This window comes from Phlebotomus argentipes, unplaced genomic scaffold (genome assembly GCF_947086385.1).
Source record: "Phlebotomus argentipes unplaced genomic scaffold, Phlebotomus argentipes genome assembly contig_5, whole genome shotgun sequence".
NCBI classification, from domain to species: Eukaryota; Metazoa; Arthropoda; class Insecta; order Diptera; family Psychodidae; genus Phlebotomus; species Phlebotomus argentipes.
This window is the reverse complement of record NW_026776165.1, coordinates 1,158,914-1,174,074: the sequence shown is the minus strand read 5'-3', so window position 1 is coordinate 1,174,074 and position 15,161 is coordinate 1,158,914. Positions and strand designations below refer to the sequence as shown.

Here is a 15,161-nt window from a genome sequence, read left to right as displayed (position 1 = left end):
GCGCTGTCATAGAGGGACACCCTTCTTGAGAAAAGCAAAGCGAAGAGAGTGGCTCTTGCAGAGAAAATGGACTCACTGTTATATATGGAGGGGATTTCCTTTTTCACCAAGAAGACGAGGCGAAAGAAAAGTAGGGTGAAAATCTCACAGGAAATGCCCTCCTGCCCTTATTATACTTACTAATCCGAAATAAATTCAGCATCGATGTTGACTAAATTTTCTTCCGTTCTGCTGGATTTCTATAGACTTTCTTGCGGTGTTTCTATATAAAGAAGTGCAGCGTCAGGATTCTTACATGAGCTGGCTAGAAAATAAATAACCTCTTATCGGATGTGCTGCAGAAAGGCTGTTGCACTTCTGAATTCTGTCTTGTGTGTGTTTCTCACGAAAGAATAGTCAAAGGGCGGATTATCTTGATGTTATTCTTCTAGCAATCAACAACAACATCTGTTGCCTTTGATTGCTGGGCCTCTAAATTGAGTTGAACAGAGCGAAAGTCTATTATATTTTGTATTTCTTTGAGAGTTCAATTTATTGCAAATAATCGCTTTGCAACAGTAGCACGATGAATTGGTTTTATGATTAGAAAAAGTAGATGATTTATGTGTTTTTGGCGGTGTGAATGTCCTGGATCTATAAATAAGATCCACTTATTAATTACACCTTTTATCTAACTTCTTGCGAGTGTAATAATTTTGGGTAAATTTACGTTGCGCAGCTCACGTCATTCCTTATATCAACTAATTGAATCGTCTTTGAGATATAACGAGTCTCTTGACCAACAATCTTTTACATAGCGAGTTTTGCAATGGAGATTCCAAATAAAATACTCTGCAATGCATCTACCAATAAATTACCTGTGCTGGAGTATAAATAAAATATGTATTATGGACTTACAATATTCTTGCGATGGGAGAGAGAGAAGAAAACTCCACAGCTATGTGCCTGTGCATAGAGATTCTTGCTAGCCCAGTTGGCAGTTTCACAACATTAATTTGCAAGTCGTGCAGGTGTTTATCGATTCCCAATAGCATAAACTCTGATGGTGCTTGGGCAAACGAAGAGAAGTCCAGGCAGGTTGTTTGAGGCAGAATTTCTCACTCACTGTGCGGATGGAAGAATGAAATGTGTACATAAAGGTAGAGATAAGTTAGCCAATATATCCAGTGTCACTTTCCACGCTCTCTCGATATTATATACCCTTCTGCGCGCCCATGAGAGAAATGTAAATAACATGAAATATTGACGAGAAGAAGAAAAATCAGTTGCACGACTCTTTTCTCTGAGCATTTTTCCGCGCGGTCTCTGAGAAAATTAACATACTGTGAATTTGAAATTAATTAATTGGTGAACCAGCGAGAAGTCGCACTTCTTTTACTGTGCGATATTTTCTTCACATGGAAGCCACGCAGGCAAAGCACTGGCGGAGTCGAGAAATGTGCGAGATGAAATGTGGAATTGCAGCCTCGACTTTGACTAATTGACGCAAATTAACCCAATTTCGTGTGTTGCGCCCTGGAATATTCGTGTGTAGCGAATGAGAGGTACAAGAAGTTGTTGAATTTATCACTACGCTGCTTTGGAGGGTGTTTCATGGGTGCGCAGATACACTGTGTCTCCCAGTGGATGAAGATGAATGCTGAAAATGCAATTTCCGGTATTCTACATTGCTCTCAAGCTGACAGTCTCTCTTGTGTAATATCGTTAGAGAATTCATTTGTGGCATTTTAGAAACTGAAACTGATTTTTCCCCGTATGATGGAAGTATGTCAGGAATTTCGAGAAGGTATTCTGTACAAGAGAGAGAAAAGCGGTGAACATAATGCTGTGGGAACGACTTCTACAATGAAGTTGAAGCCACTAAAATGCATTAATAAAATGTTTAATGATCACAAGTGGAGATGATTGGTTAATAAACGTAAAAACTTCCCCATGTGTGTGGAATTCAGGCTGGAAATAGATATGTGTGTACAAAGTATGATTAGAGTTTTAGAAATTATACGATGTGAATATGTAATTTATGGCTTGGTCGATAATAAAGTTGCTGGTTAGTCACAACGTCATTTCCGAGGAAGAGCAGAAGAAGGTGTCTTTGACATTTAGGAGGAGAGAGAGAGAGAATAAATCAATTAGACATCGTAAAGATGCAAGAGAAATATTTGCCAAAGCCATGACCAATCCCAGTTAAGCAATGCTTTAGCGATGAAGTATTGATGGTGTGGCGATGTAATCAAATTAAGAGCTGTGCATTAGTTTTAATGGAGATACTCCCAAAGTCTTTCACACTTCCAGCCAATTTGCATTTCGATTTTCACCCTAGGCAAGGCGACAGAGAAAGTGCTGAAATCACCCACAGCAAAGATTATTCAAATGCACTCCACTAATTGCCACAGACTCCAGTGAGATTTCTTCCTTCGCCACACTCTTTTCGCCCCCCCTAATTGGACTCCATACTTTCCTGGCACACACTCAGGAGTGTGGCTAACACGTTGTGCTTTAAGTTTGCAATTTCTCAATTCTCTATTGTTGTCGTATTTTCTTCAATATGCTCTGAAATTTGTTCGATAGAGTGAAATGTGCGGATTTACTATGGGATTTCAGTGTCATGATATAATTTCATTTGCCTCAGATTCTACTCCTGTGAATCCCGTGAAAGTCTCTCACTATGCTTGATGGTTAAATATTACTTCTGTTGTGGCTTTTCTAACATGCATTACATCTCAAGGCGAGCAATAGCTTTCTCCCACCCCGAGTGCGGCGCGTTGGGAAATGGCCGAGGAGCAACAACTGAAGTGGGATATATGAAATGTATGAAGCAGAGACAGAGAGTGGAAGAGGCGAGAGACTTTTTTGCCATGGCCCCAGTGAGAAAAGACACAAGGCGACAAAGTCAATCCCTTCGACTGGCATGGAGAAAGGGTGGGTTTGGGCTTTTGCTTTATGGGCATGGCGAGGAGAGTGAAATACCAACTCGTACGATAACATACTAAACATTTATAGAAGACCAACGTGGTTCTCGCTCAATTTTAGTAGATTCTATGATTCCTTTTTCCCTCCTTCGCTCCCACATCCCTTCATATTACTTCATCCCCTTCGCCAGAGTGTGCTATCTCCTTCCGAAAAGTGTGTGTATGTATAGACATTCCGCCATAGTTCGCCTGAGGGACGACGTGTGGGGTGAGAGAGAGAGAAAGGACTTTGGGGAATGGGGGTGGGCCAAATACATTTCGTGCCATAAGAATGCACAGAGTGCGCGACAAAATGTCATAAATTTTATGGGCGAAACGGTCGTCTCTCTCCTTCTGGTATCATATTTATTGCGCTACACCATATAACGCCTCTCTCGCCTAACGAATTACACTTTTATGAACTTCCCGCAATTATACACAGTTTCCCCATTTTCAGGATTCAAAACACTCTTTGGCACCCTTCCCCACTTTATCACTCCCTGAATATATATCGCTCCAACCCCTGCACGTGCGTTCTCCCTATATTTTCGATTATTGCGGCACAGACACAGAGAATGTCTGTGTTATACACCTAACATTTCGAAATTATCAACAATGTCGCGCCATGAATGAAATTCCTAAATTGCAGACGCATAGATATGACTAATTGAGTGGCGCCAATTTATCATGATGTGACCTTTTCTCACACCCTCGCGCTCCCTATGCTTTCCCATGGCGCGCTGCAATAAAATCTCACCACGTTTTACGATAACGGGTGGCTTGTGACTTACACTCAGGCTCCCTTTCCTCGAGAGTCGTTAAAATTTTAACTTCATCCACCCTTTTTAAGGTGGTATTTCGATAGGATGAAACATTATTCCATTTGCTTTTATTGCAATTTATTGATACCCATGAAATTCACTCCATATTTAGTGCACTATGAGCGGGTGGTTTCTAAGTGAGGTTGTAATGTAATTGATTGAGAACCTACAGTTGCGGTTTTTCGTTTCAGTCTCTGATTTGATGCTAAATGTGTAACCTTTGACATGAATAGTTATGAAATTGCATTGGAAGTTTAATTAGACAGTGTCTTTTGAAGAACTGTTAGAGAAGGTAAAACAGAGCAACAAAGCGAGCATACAGCTCATAATTCTCGCCCTTGCAGTCGCCTTTGAAATACAATATATTGTATAACAAGCGAATTCTTCCACTACTGTAATAGCGTATCACGCAGAAAAAAGTTTAATAGTACTTTGAATTGAGAAATTCTTCTCGGCGAAGCTCACAAGAAGTGGTGACTGGAGAAAATGTGTATATAAAACCATTCCTAAAGTGTCTGCGGCTCTGGTAGAATTTCGGCTGTAATTTACTTTGATATAAATACCACTGTGCATAGATGGATTCTCTATAGTGTGATTCAATTGAGGAGCAAATTGTGATTGGGTGCTGGGAAATCTTTTGATGTTTATTCATCCAATTATGTACACTTTCATCTCGCAAGTAAATTCTCTTCTTACATCGCTGCGATAGGGGATCTGCGTGATGCTGACAGTGAATGACATAGAACATCATCTCGTCTATAATTACTCAACATCACGATCAATAATGATATTCTTTTGCTTCTGGTCTTCTTTCCACACGACTCTCTCTCTCTCTCTCTTTCTCTCTATTATTGATTTAAATTCAAATGAAGCGGGTGGAAATCCTGTGGGGGAATTGAGGAATCCAATCAAGTAAGCCATCTCACTGTTTATGATTATTTTCAATTTAATTAAAGTTGTATTTTTCCTGAGGGAGAGGAGGGGCGGAGAAGGAGCCAGGAAAGCGTGGCGTGTTTTGTATGACAATGTGATGATATTAATGGAATGAATTCAACTGTGCGGTCGGTGTTACTAATCATGAGATGGTTTGATTTCCCTCCTCTAACCAATTTACACACCTTTATGTCTTCGGCACAGCGTGGAAACACACTCTCTGGGCTGCGAAGAGGGTGGCCTCACGCTTTTTCCACGCCACGGCAACAGCCGAAGCACGTATCAACGCGACATAATATTCACTAAATGCGTATCGAACGTGCCGGAAATTCGTAACAAGTTGCGAGGGTTGCATCCGCCTTATATTCTTCCTCTCTCTCAATACATGATTGGATTACTCCAACCCCGAGTTCGATTTTCACTCGCGATGTTTGAATATTGATAAATAATGTTATTATATTTATTTTCATGCGCTTCCACTACAAGCCATGCAGAGTTTTCTTTCCTCACAAGGAGTGTGAGAGATTTTCTCTTGTCGCTCTTTAGAGATCTTTAAGCGACATGAAAAAGGTGGCAACAGAGAATTGAAGTCAATCATCTCAACATAATTATCGCGTCTTTTGATATCAAAAGGAAACTTGTTAGCGCCCGTGGTTAATAACGCGGGTCTGGCGGTTGAAATTCCGGCGCACAAGTCAATGGATGTGATTTTAATCACATGCTATAATACAACATTTATTTACATAGACGAATTGGGATTATTTTCTAATGCGTGAAATTCACCGTTTAGGCTAATTAAAAATTTAAAATAGCACGCCGAAAGTGCACTGAAAAGCAGGAAAACCTGTCGAGATGGATTTTCGAATTAATTGCAAAGGAGGCTTGATGGTGAATTATTTGCTTTGGGCCGCGCGAGAGAATCTCCGAGATCTCATTAACAGCTTATTTTTAATGGCATTTCATGCATATTAAAAATAAGAGAGGAGTGTATTTCTCCACTGCCGCCCCTTTTCCTCCGGATATCTCTCAGACCAATCTTCATTTGCTCATAGGTTATGTATTTACACATCGCCAGCTGCATCGTCACTTGCCACAATTGAGCTTTTCCTCACCTTTGGCGAGCTTGAAATGTGCTCACATTGCTAGACTCTCAAGGCTGATGCAGCCAACGACAATTTGAGCAGCAAAGGGGAGCTCCAATGTCGAGAAGGAGAAAAAAAGAAGGAGAACATAATCATAATTTGTGCACAATTAAGAAGCATGTGTATAATTCTCGGCTTTTTTAATCGCCAATCAAATGGTAGATGGAGAAGCTAACAAATTGCCTTTTTGTGGCTCGTTGCGCGGCTTGTACGTGATGAATATGTAGTGGAGAGCAATTAGGCATAATGTGTGGTTAGGGAGTGATTGAATGGCAAAAAGATGAGAAGCATGATCTCAATATTTCAGTGTTTATCTTACCATTTGCTGCGGCTGAAGAGGATATCTCATATTCACATGTATAGCATTTCATGTGCGTTCTCGAGAGCGGATTAGAGACTCTCACTCTCTCGTCCACCCTCAATCAATTGTGGCGCGCGAAAGATATCTTTGGCCGGGCGGGGATTGGGAGGCATCTCGAGGACCACTCCAGCATCTTCATCCGCCTGTTGATGACCCCCTGAGTACTGAGTGTGTGGCGTACTCCACAATTAGTGGTATATTGTTACCCGTCCACTTCAATCGCATCCACTCTCATCATTCATCCACTCCAGCGCTCTCTGGCACATCTCCATGCTTTGCAAAATTACATCTCCACCACCCACGCGATTTGCATCTGCCGGAGAGCGTCTTGGCCCGCGTTGTCCTCCGCTTGGGCCCTTGATAAAACATACTTTAATGCACGCTGTCCGGCCCGTCGAAAAACATATAGTGTGTAATAAATCAAATCTGCCGCGATCATAAATTCCTGATGATGATGACGAAGAGGAAAGCACACAGAGTGAGAGAGGGAAAAAATGTAACCAAATATTTTTTTGATTTATTGTACTATGTATAGTGAAACGATATGGTCGCAGGGCGGAAAAAGAGGCAGAATTTTGTACCTTGGATGGACGGGTGGACAGACAATTCAGTTTACAGGGCCCAAGAGTGGAGAGGGAGACAGAGAGAGAGAGAATTATACTTCACTATTCGGCGTGTAAGGCAGTGAGTAGAGTGGAAAATGAAAAATGATCCTAGACTATGAAAATAATATCCAGGGCAGAGGAATATTTTTGTATATATGGCGAAACATCTCCTCTTTTTCACTCTCGCTATACACATTGAGACTTATGCATTGTTGATGAGTTTTAAATTGAACCATCTGCAATGAACCAAAATAGCGCCATGATATTCTACTTCTTGTGCCATGGGTGAGAAATTGCCGAGAGCATAAAGACGCTGGTCAAATGGTGAAAGAGGAATTGTGGAAACTCTGCGTCCTTCCAATGCTTCATAGATGATTAAAATGATGTTTTTAGCGTGTTTGTGAATTTAAAATTGATGATGATTTGTACGTGGAAAATTTTAATAGCATTGCTGGGTTTCGCACTTCGTTAATTGAGTAATTCCTTCAAGAAATTAGGTATTCTTGACGTTAGCTAGAATAACAGTGGCGGAAAGGCTTTATGAAATCCAATATTTCTCTTTTCCCTCCACTTGATGAATTGCACTTTTGTTTTGCCTCCCACTAATGGAGAAATCCCAACATTTATTCACGTAATTCGTGACCAACATACCAAGGCACTCAATCCTCGCGTAATTATAAGTAAATAATTAAGGATATGTTGTGGTGTATATAGAAAAGAACATTTTCTTGCTCCCAAACATGACTTTCGCTTTCTTCATCACAACACAATCCTCTTTGGTAAATACAATATGCTTCCATCCTCCACTTCTTTTTGTCAAAATATGAAACTATTTAAATATCTTGTCAACTCATCCTTTTTCCAATTTCCTCCCCACTTTCCTGAATGTCTGTGCGCTGGTGGAGAGGAAAAAGGCTTCCCAAAGGTTGACAGTGGAAGGTATGACTTGAAATTTGATCCTTCGCCTCAAATTCATCCCTTTCACTCGACTTTCTCCGTCTGGAGCTCAAGGAGCAGAGATATGGTGGCGAAGAGGAGAAGAAAAAGCCCGACGAGATAAAAGAAAGTATGAATTGACATGATAGAGAAAAGAATGTGATTTTATCACAGGTTCAAAAGAAAGTCACTCATTGGAATAAATTCACTACACATCTCTTCTTTCTCTGTGAGGAATGAAAGCATAAGGGATGATGGCAAAAAATGTAAAGTGCTTTAGATGCGGGATTTCGATATGTGCGGATGGTTTTCCACGTGATGGGGAATAGAGATGGGAAATGTGGTCTCTCGTCATGGCATCATTGCCACACGATGAATCCCTGCACGGCAATAATCGTTCAAATTTGATTATTGTTACTCATGGCAACGGCCAATAGTCATCCCGCCGGATTAATTTTAATCAAAATATTTGGTGCAATACTCAATTGCAGAGGCAGACAAGTGATGTTTATGCGATCAACGATGATGTGCGCATTTTCACTTCTATCTTCGGATGTTCAACACTTTGTGTCTTTTTTCCACTACATTCTGCGCCACAATCCGAATTCACTCAATAAAATTTCCATTAATTAATGCCTCGGGAAAACCACTTATGGAGTGGCTTAAATTGAATATTCCCGGATAAATGGTAAATCGCTAAATGATTGCCAATTATTTATCTGTACAATTGCCATCATTGGTTTTATTTTTGCCGCTGAATTGGGAGAAAATTGCTAAGATCTCAACTTTATTGCGCCAGTTGGTTTCATGCTCTGTTGCCTCAAATGCCCATTTATATTGCAATTAATTTGATACGTTATTGAGAGTCTGTGAGTGAAGTGAGCCACAGAAGAAGTTCAAGGGAGAGTTGTAAGTCTTTTGGTTGTCCACACACAGAAGTTCATTTCTGGTTACACACAGAGTCCAATTTATCCTCAGCCCCCTTTCACGCATCTCCGGAGACCCTCTTTCACACATCCGCACACACCGAAGCCTTGGGGGCAAAAAGCACTGCGAATCTCATCATCATCATCAGCTGGTGCGAAGCGTCAGAGTTCGCATACATCAAATTGGTTGCTGAGGAAACGAAAGGGTTAATCACACGACGTTTTGTAGTTTCCTCCGCACATTTTATACGCGCCACAGTCTGTCTGTTTTTTTGAGGGGAGGATGAAAGTGGGTTTGAGGGTGGTTCGGGATCATGTTACAGGATTACTCTTCAACACCTCCGCACCCAATTTGGGGGCAAGAAACTTGTGTACAGTCCGGAAGGGAGGATGCCGTCCGACCATCAGTTTCACGCTCATTTTTTTGTCGCCTCTGCAGCGATATTCGGAGAAGCGTAAAAAATTGATTGGATCATATTGTGAAATGTGTCACTCTTGCATATAACTGACGGGCTCCTGAAATCGTGACTCATTCACATGCAAATTGATGTCAAAAAGCTCATTAATTGGCATATCCCGCATCGGGAAGGAAGATTCCCTCGTCCAGCGATGAATTATTACTTTCCATTTATCATGGATGGAATTTTTGCCATCAAATATTTATTTGCTCTCCAGTCGTGAGAGTAAATATTGCAGAAATTTGCCACAGTGTGCATATTTTCCACATTGGAATTGATATAAATTGAGAAGCAGAATTGCTGAAAAAGTAATTGCTTGTGTGATTGACAATTGGCCACTCTCCAACTTGTTGCTAAATTATTGATCAATACACATTTATGAATAAAAAGCCACAATCCACTTTGTGTGAAGATACAAATTGATGAGCGGAAGCTTAATTGTCATGCATGGCACAACTTTAATTTCTTTATTGACTCCCTGGCTGTACTTGAACTCTTTTCATGGCGACACTGAGAGACATTTGAATTGCAGAATCTCTGTCTAACGCTGTGAATAATGCAAATTTGCAAGTCCATTTTCCACTCAAACAATTTACATGAAATGACGCGACAGAAGGATTTTTCTCCAGCACTGTAAAAAGTGTTGATTTTACCCACAACAATAAACACTATATGTATGTTAGGCGTTGGACATTCTTCGAGGAAGAATAATACAGTGAGGTAAGTTTATTTGGCACTCTCGCAAATATAATGTGATTTTATCGGATGGTGCGCGAGAAAAGTTCTCAAATCTGCTGCCAACTGCAACTTTACTCACTGTATGGGAGACATTCTTTCGAGTCATTGAAAAATAAACATAAATATTTGTCAGACATTCCCAACGTGTCTTCTGGCAATGCTTGTTTTCGACCATAAAAATTCATTCATACAATTTTCGGGGAAGTAAATGTGATTTATAGCCGACAAATGCTATGCAATCTCTATCGAAATTAGTGGTCGATAAGGGCGCTCTTTTTCCGTGCGGTGAAAGACACACATTTCAGCTTTCACAGCACCCCGAAATCCCATTTAATATGAGTGACTCTTGGAGTCCAGGATGTGGTGACAAATGGTCACCGTTGAGTGTATTCACCCGCAAATAGTGATTTCAAGTCGAGGAGGATTTTCGCACGAACAAACACTCCCGACTATTGGTGAATTGGCAAACTGGAGAGCCATCCTCCCTCCGGGGATGAATAAATCGCCCCCGAGTCGCCGATGTTGCCGTTTGACATTCCGGCGATGGTGTGTCCAAGAATGGCTGGTCAGTGGGAGTAGTGGATATTGCAATTTGTGGCGAGATTGAATGCAATGCACTGGCCATGGGAGCGGTCATTTGTTTCAATTCCGCATGACGATGGCTCGGGTCTAGTACATTGAGTTGACAAACAAGCCAAACCTCGTAAGGTGGTGACTTAATTGTAATTTATGAGGGGATATTGCGAAAAGTAAGAAGCAACAATGCTCACGCTGTATATTATTCTTTATTTCATTGCAGTGACCTGCAAGGGAACAACATCACCGTCATCTATGAGTCGGACTTGCAGCATTTGCCGAGACTCAGGATTCTGTGAGTATTAACACTAGAGATCCTGAAATATTGCACAAGGAACACTCAAAATGTGATGCTAGACACCATGGATAAATGCAAATTGCTTTCAATTGGCGCAAAGAGTACCAAAAAATGTTAATTCTCTATAAAGAAAGAAAAAAAGAGAATTTAAATAGCTTTTCAATTTGCAACCAAAGAAAAAGAGCAATAAAAACACTTCTCAACGGGCCAGCGTGGCCAGCATTGCCTGTATTAAAATAATTCCATCCTTGGTAGATGGAGTGTTAAGGAAAGAGACGAGAGGGTCCTTCTGAGCGCAATAATAGCCAGTGTACACACGGGCCAACAATAAGAGGCAATATGTGAAGCTCCAGAATGTCCCTTATTAAATCTCAACCCAGCCGCCAGTGTTTATTGAAATAGGACACAGGAGATATATTAAGGAGGAAAATATTCCACTAGCCGCTTAATAGCACACTCTGTGGCCACGGCATTAGTCCGACGGAGGGGGAATTCACTTAAGCTGCTTCACGAAATTTAATTGACACTTGGGAAATAATATTGGCTATTTATTTTGCGAATATAACACCCAGACGAGGTGGCATGCCTTGTAAATAATTTCGCACAAGCTCTCCTATGTCAGGGGCGAAGGAAGTTGAAACGAATAAATATTGCATGTGGGCACGAGGGTGAAGGGATGCGAAGAAACAAGAGAGGAGGCGAAAAAAGCGTATAAAAATGAATGAAAAATTGAGGGTGGACTTAAAATAGGGGTGGATGAAGACGGTGTGATGGAATTCACCGCGCACTTTTTCCCTCTCACTGTAAAATCTAATATATACAAGACGCCCAGAGCAAAGTTTCCTATTGAGAGGCCAGCGAGACGAAGGGAGTGCACAGTGAGTACAGAGGAGGTTTCTTAATGGCACCTAATGAAGCTCCACGGCGCTGGTGAATCGAGATTAAATGAGATATGCAATTTAAGATGGGGAAAAATCCACGCAATACACAATTTTTTTTCATATCCTGACTATAAAGGAGAAATCCTTCACTGCAAAGCTTATGATTTTAATTAAAAAAAAATACAGGAGAAATAACCTTTGTGTGCGACAAGAGAGTGTGTTGAAAATGTGTGCAGCTGATAAAATGTCGATTAGCACTTTGGTCAGGCTGATTATGAAATTTTAATGAAATGCAAATCAATTGGAATATTAAGTGATAATATTTACCATAGACAAAATAACTAATGGATCCCACAAAATGGATTGTGAATACAGAGGCTATTCATTAAAATAGAGTGCAGATTGGGTTGCTTTTTTAGCTTTATTGAGGTTTTATAGAGCCAAGCAGGATAAAGTGCAATTATATTTCTCTTAAATATTATAGTGAGACCCTCAGTGAGTACATTTTGTGTAAAATTGAACCGACATTCCGCTACAAATTCACTCAATTCAGGCGCAATACACTGTATTCTAACACATCGTACAAATATAGAGTGATATAGACTTTAAAATGAATATGCCAGTGGTAATTGGAAATTTAATTACTACCATTAAATTTTATCTCAATTTGATTTGTCACCACTCTTATTCAGCTCGTCTCCCGCTCAGTTTGCTCACAATCTATTGAAAAATTAATGCGAAATGGGTGTTTCATTTATAATTACACACATTTGTACAAAATGCATTTTTGTGTGTATGGAACCCAAAATAACACTCTTTGGCGTCTGGCATTGAATGGAATTGCTCGTGATGGCGCAGAGCCACTGTTTTAATTACCCGAACAACATCAAATGCATTTCTCTGACCACATGGTAAATTTGGGCAGAGTTATCATCATCGGCGGAGAATCAAAGTATTCTTGCAATTCAGTCCGACCATTGACTATGATTGCACTTATCTTAATGGACTTTTTTCATATTATGTTTCCTCCTAACATAAAAATTTTTTCCGCATTTAATACATACGAAGACAGCAATTTCCAAGCTTCTGCTGTTGCAGGAGAAAATATAAAATGCGGACATTTTAGATGGGTGAGAATTGGAATTATGTATAAATATGAAGCCACGGTTGTGAAAAGTTCCGTGCGGTGAAATGCTGCAGTATTTTTTTTTTGTCTTTTCCATCACAGTCTTGTAAATAACGAGGGAATAAGAAGAAAAAACAAATCTCGTTCTGTGTAGCGAGAAAATGAAATCCGAGATACAGCATTATAGCCTCTCTTTATACAAATGCATGTATAATACTTTGCCATATACACTTTAAATAACTTACCACTCTATAACTTCCACAGCTCGCGTCTCAACTTCAGGTGGAATGTTATTTTATTATGCGTTAATTAATACGGCGATGGTAATATTTGTTGGGTGGCAATAAATTTGGGTGGGTTTTTGTTAAATAACGCGCTCTTTGAGGCACTGTTAACAGGATTAATAAAATTCGCTTGATTTTAATCACCATAATCTCTCGCATTTATCCAATGGTGCGCCAGGAATCACGAGAGTAATTGAGCATTATTCGCGATTAAATGTGACTGAAATTTTCACATTGATACACTTTGTTCGTGCGTAAATTGATTGTGAGTGCTTTGAGTGAGTGTGTTGAGATTCATTACTGAATTCAAGGTGCTTTTTTCTCTTCTTTCTCATTGCAGTCAATTGACGGATAATCAAATTCATACAATTGAAAAGAATGCACTGCAGGACTTGAGCAGATTGGAGAGATTGTGAGTTATACATATTATTAATTTTGAAATATTGCTGCTGCCCATTTTATCCCCACATCAAGAATGTTGATTAATATCAATGTGCTAAGTGAATAAATGTGAATTATTTGTCTCCACGGGAGTGGAAGCGAGCCGTTGCCTTCATCAAATGCCGTCATATCTGAATTCTTGAACAATTGCGACTGAAAACGTCAGAAATTGCGAGTATTTTGAGTGTAAAAACCACAAATATTACATCTTTTGGGGTATTTGTAGCACACCAGATACAATAGTGGCTGATGAAGGCGACAATGTGCATGAGATATACAGTATAATGTAGTTTAAATGCTATATTTCATACAATTTATTCACATTTCACTTGTTTCACTTTGCAGACGACTCAACAACAATAAGCTGAAAACAATACCAGACAACTTTTTGGGGAGCACAGCTAATCTTCTTAGACTGTAAGTACTTATAGCTGTATTGGGGTGTTGTGTATGGAAAACACCATGAATTTATTTATAAGCATGGCACAAGATATAGCTTCCATCGAAATGCTCCGCCGTGTTCTGCACATCCACTTTAATACGACAACGTGGAAAGCTCTTCCGCGGAAATATGGTTTTTCATTGCAAAATGTGAGGCAAAAGGTGGACTTCTAATTAAATGCGAGCGCGCGCGAGTATTTAAGTTAATTAAGGAGAAATTTGTGTGTAAAGATAGGGAAGAGATGGTGATGATTTAAATGGTCTCCCTTTTTATTTCTCTCGGCACACACAGAGATTTGTCTCACAATTCACTGACAACAGTCGGACGCCGGATATTTCGGGGCGCCTCGTCCCTGCGGAGTCTGCATCTGGACAGCAATGAGATCACTTGTCTGGACGAGCAGGCGTTCAAGGGGCTCACAGAATTGGAGATACTGTGAGTATTTTAATGTTATTACCTCCGGAGTAACACTGTAAATTGATTATAAATTACCATTGCAAATCAGTGCGCTTGTACCAGCGATAAATTGTCTCTCACCCACGCCAATCTCTCTCTCTCTCTCTTTCCATGCCCACCCTCTGGGGCGGACGCGCGATGGAGAGGAGAAAAAAAAATCACATGGCAACTTGTAGAACACTCAACAATAACAACTTGACAACACTGCCGAAAGATTTATTTAGCGGCATGTCGCGATTACGTGCTCTTCGTCTGTCCGACAATCCATTTGCCTGCGATTGTCATCTGTCTTGGTTCTCGAGATTCCTGAGGAGTGCCTCACGTCTTGCAGCGCACACCAAGTGCCATTCACCGGGCCAATTGAAGGGACAAAACGTGGGTGACCTGCACGATTCGGAGTTCAAATGCTCAGGTAATAATCCTCTCCATCCACAGCACATATTTTCCCCTTTTTTCGCCACATGAATCATTTAGAAGCTCCACTTTGTGTGCGGCAAATGGACTATATATCCACCGACTCATCAGTAGTTTGATTGTCGCCACTCATGAACTCTTTCTTCCGCGGCTGTCTCTAATGCAAATGTGAAATGGGGGGAAAAGCCATTTAAATGAGGTGGCATAAATTATTCAGAAAATTAATCGTATATTCATTGGTAACATAATTGAATTGGAATACCAAATTGCGACAATTATTTTCAAATAAGTCACCAATTAGTTTACTCGACTGCGGAGAGAGATATTTACAGCACTTCTCAAGCTCACCATGCGCAGCAATTGGCTGCCAATTGT

The 15,161-nt window shown here is 40.3% G+C and overlaps 1 protein-coding gene across 1 annotated transcript in view; it reads left to right on the top strand.

The window, feature by feature from the left end:
* LOC132265845 (protein slit) overlaps positions 1–15,161 on the top strand; it is a 34,511-nt gene that overhangs the window by 9,924 nt on the left and 9,426 nt on the right. Inside the window, exons 2-6 of the mRNA XM_059766628.1 lie at positions 10,668–10,739; positions 13,374–13,445; positions 13,820–13,891; positions 14,208–14,351; positions 14,549–14,784. Coding sequence (XP_059622611.1) covers positions 10,668–10,739; positions 13,374–13,445; positions 13,820–13,891; positions 14,208–14,351; positions 14,549–14,784 — 596 coding nt within the window. The remainder of the gene's footprint in view (positions 1–10,667; positions 10,740–13,373; positions 13,446–13,819; positions 13,892–14,207; positions 14,352–14,548; positions 14,785–15,161) is intronic.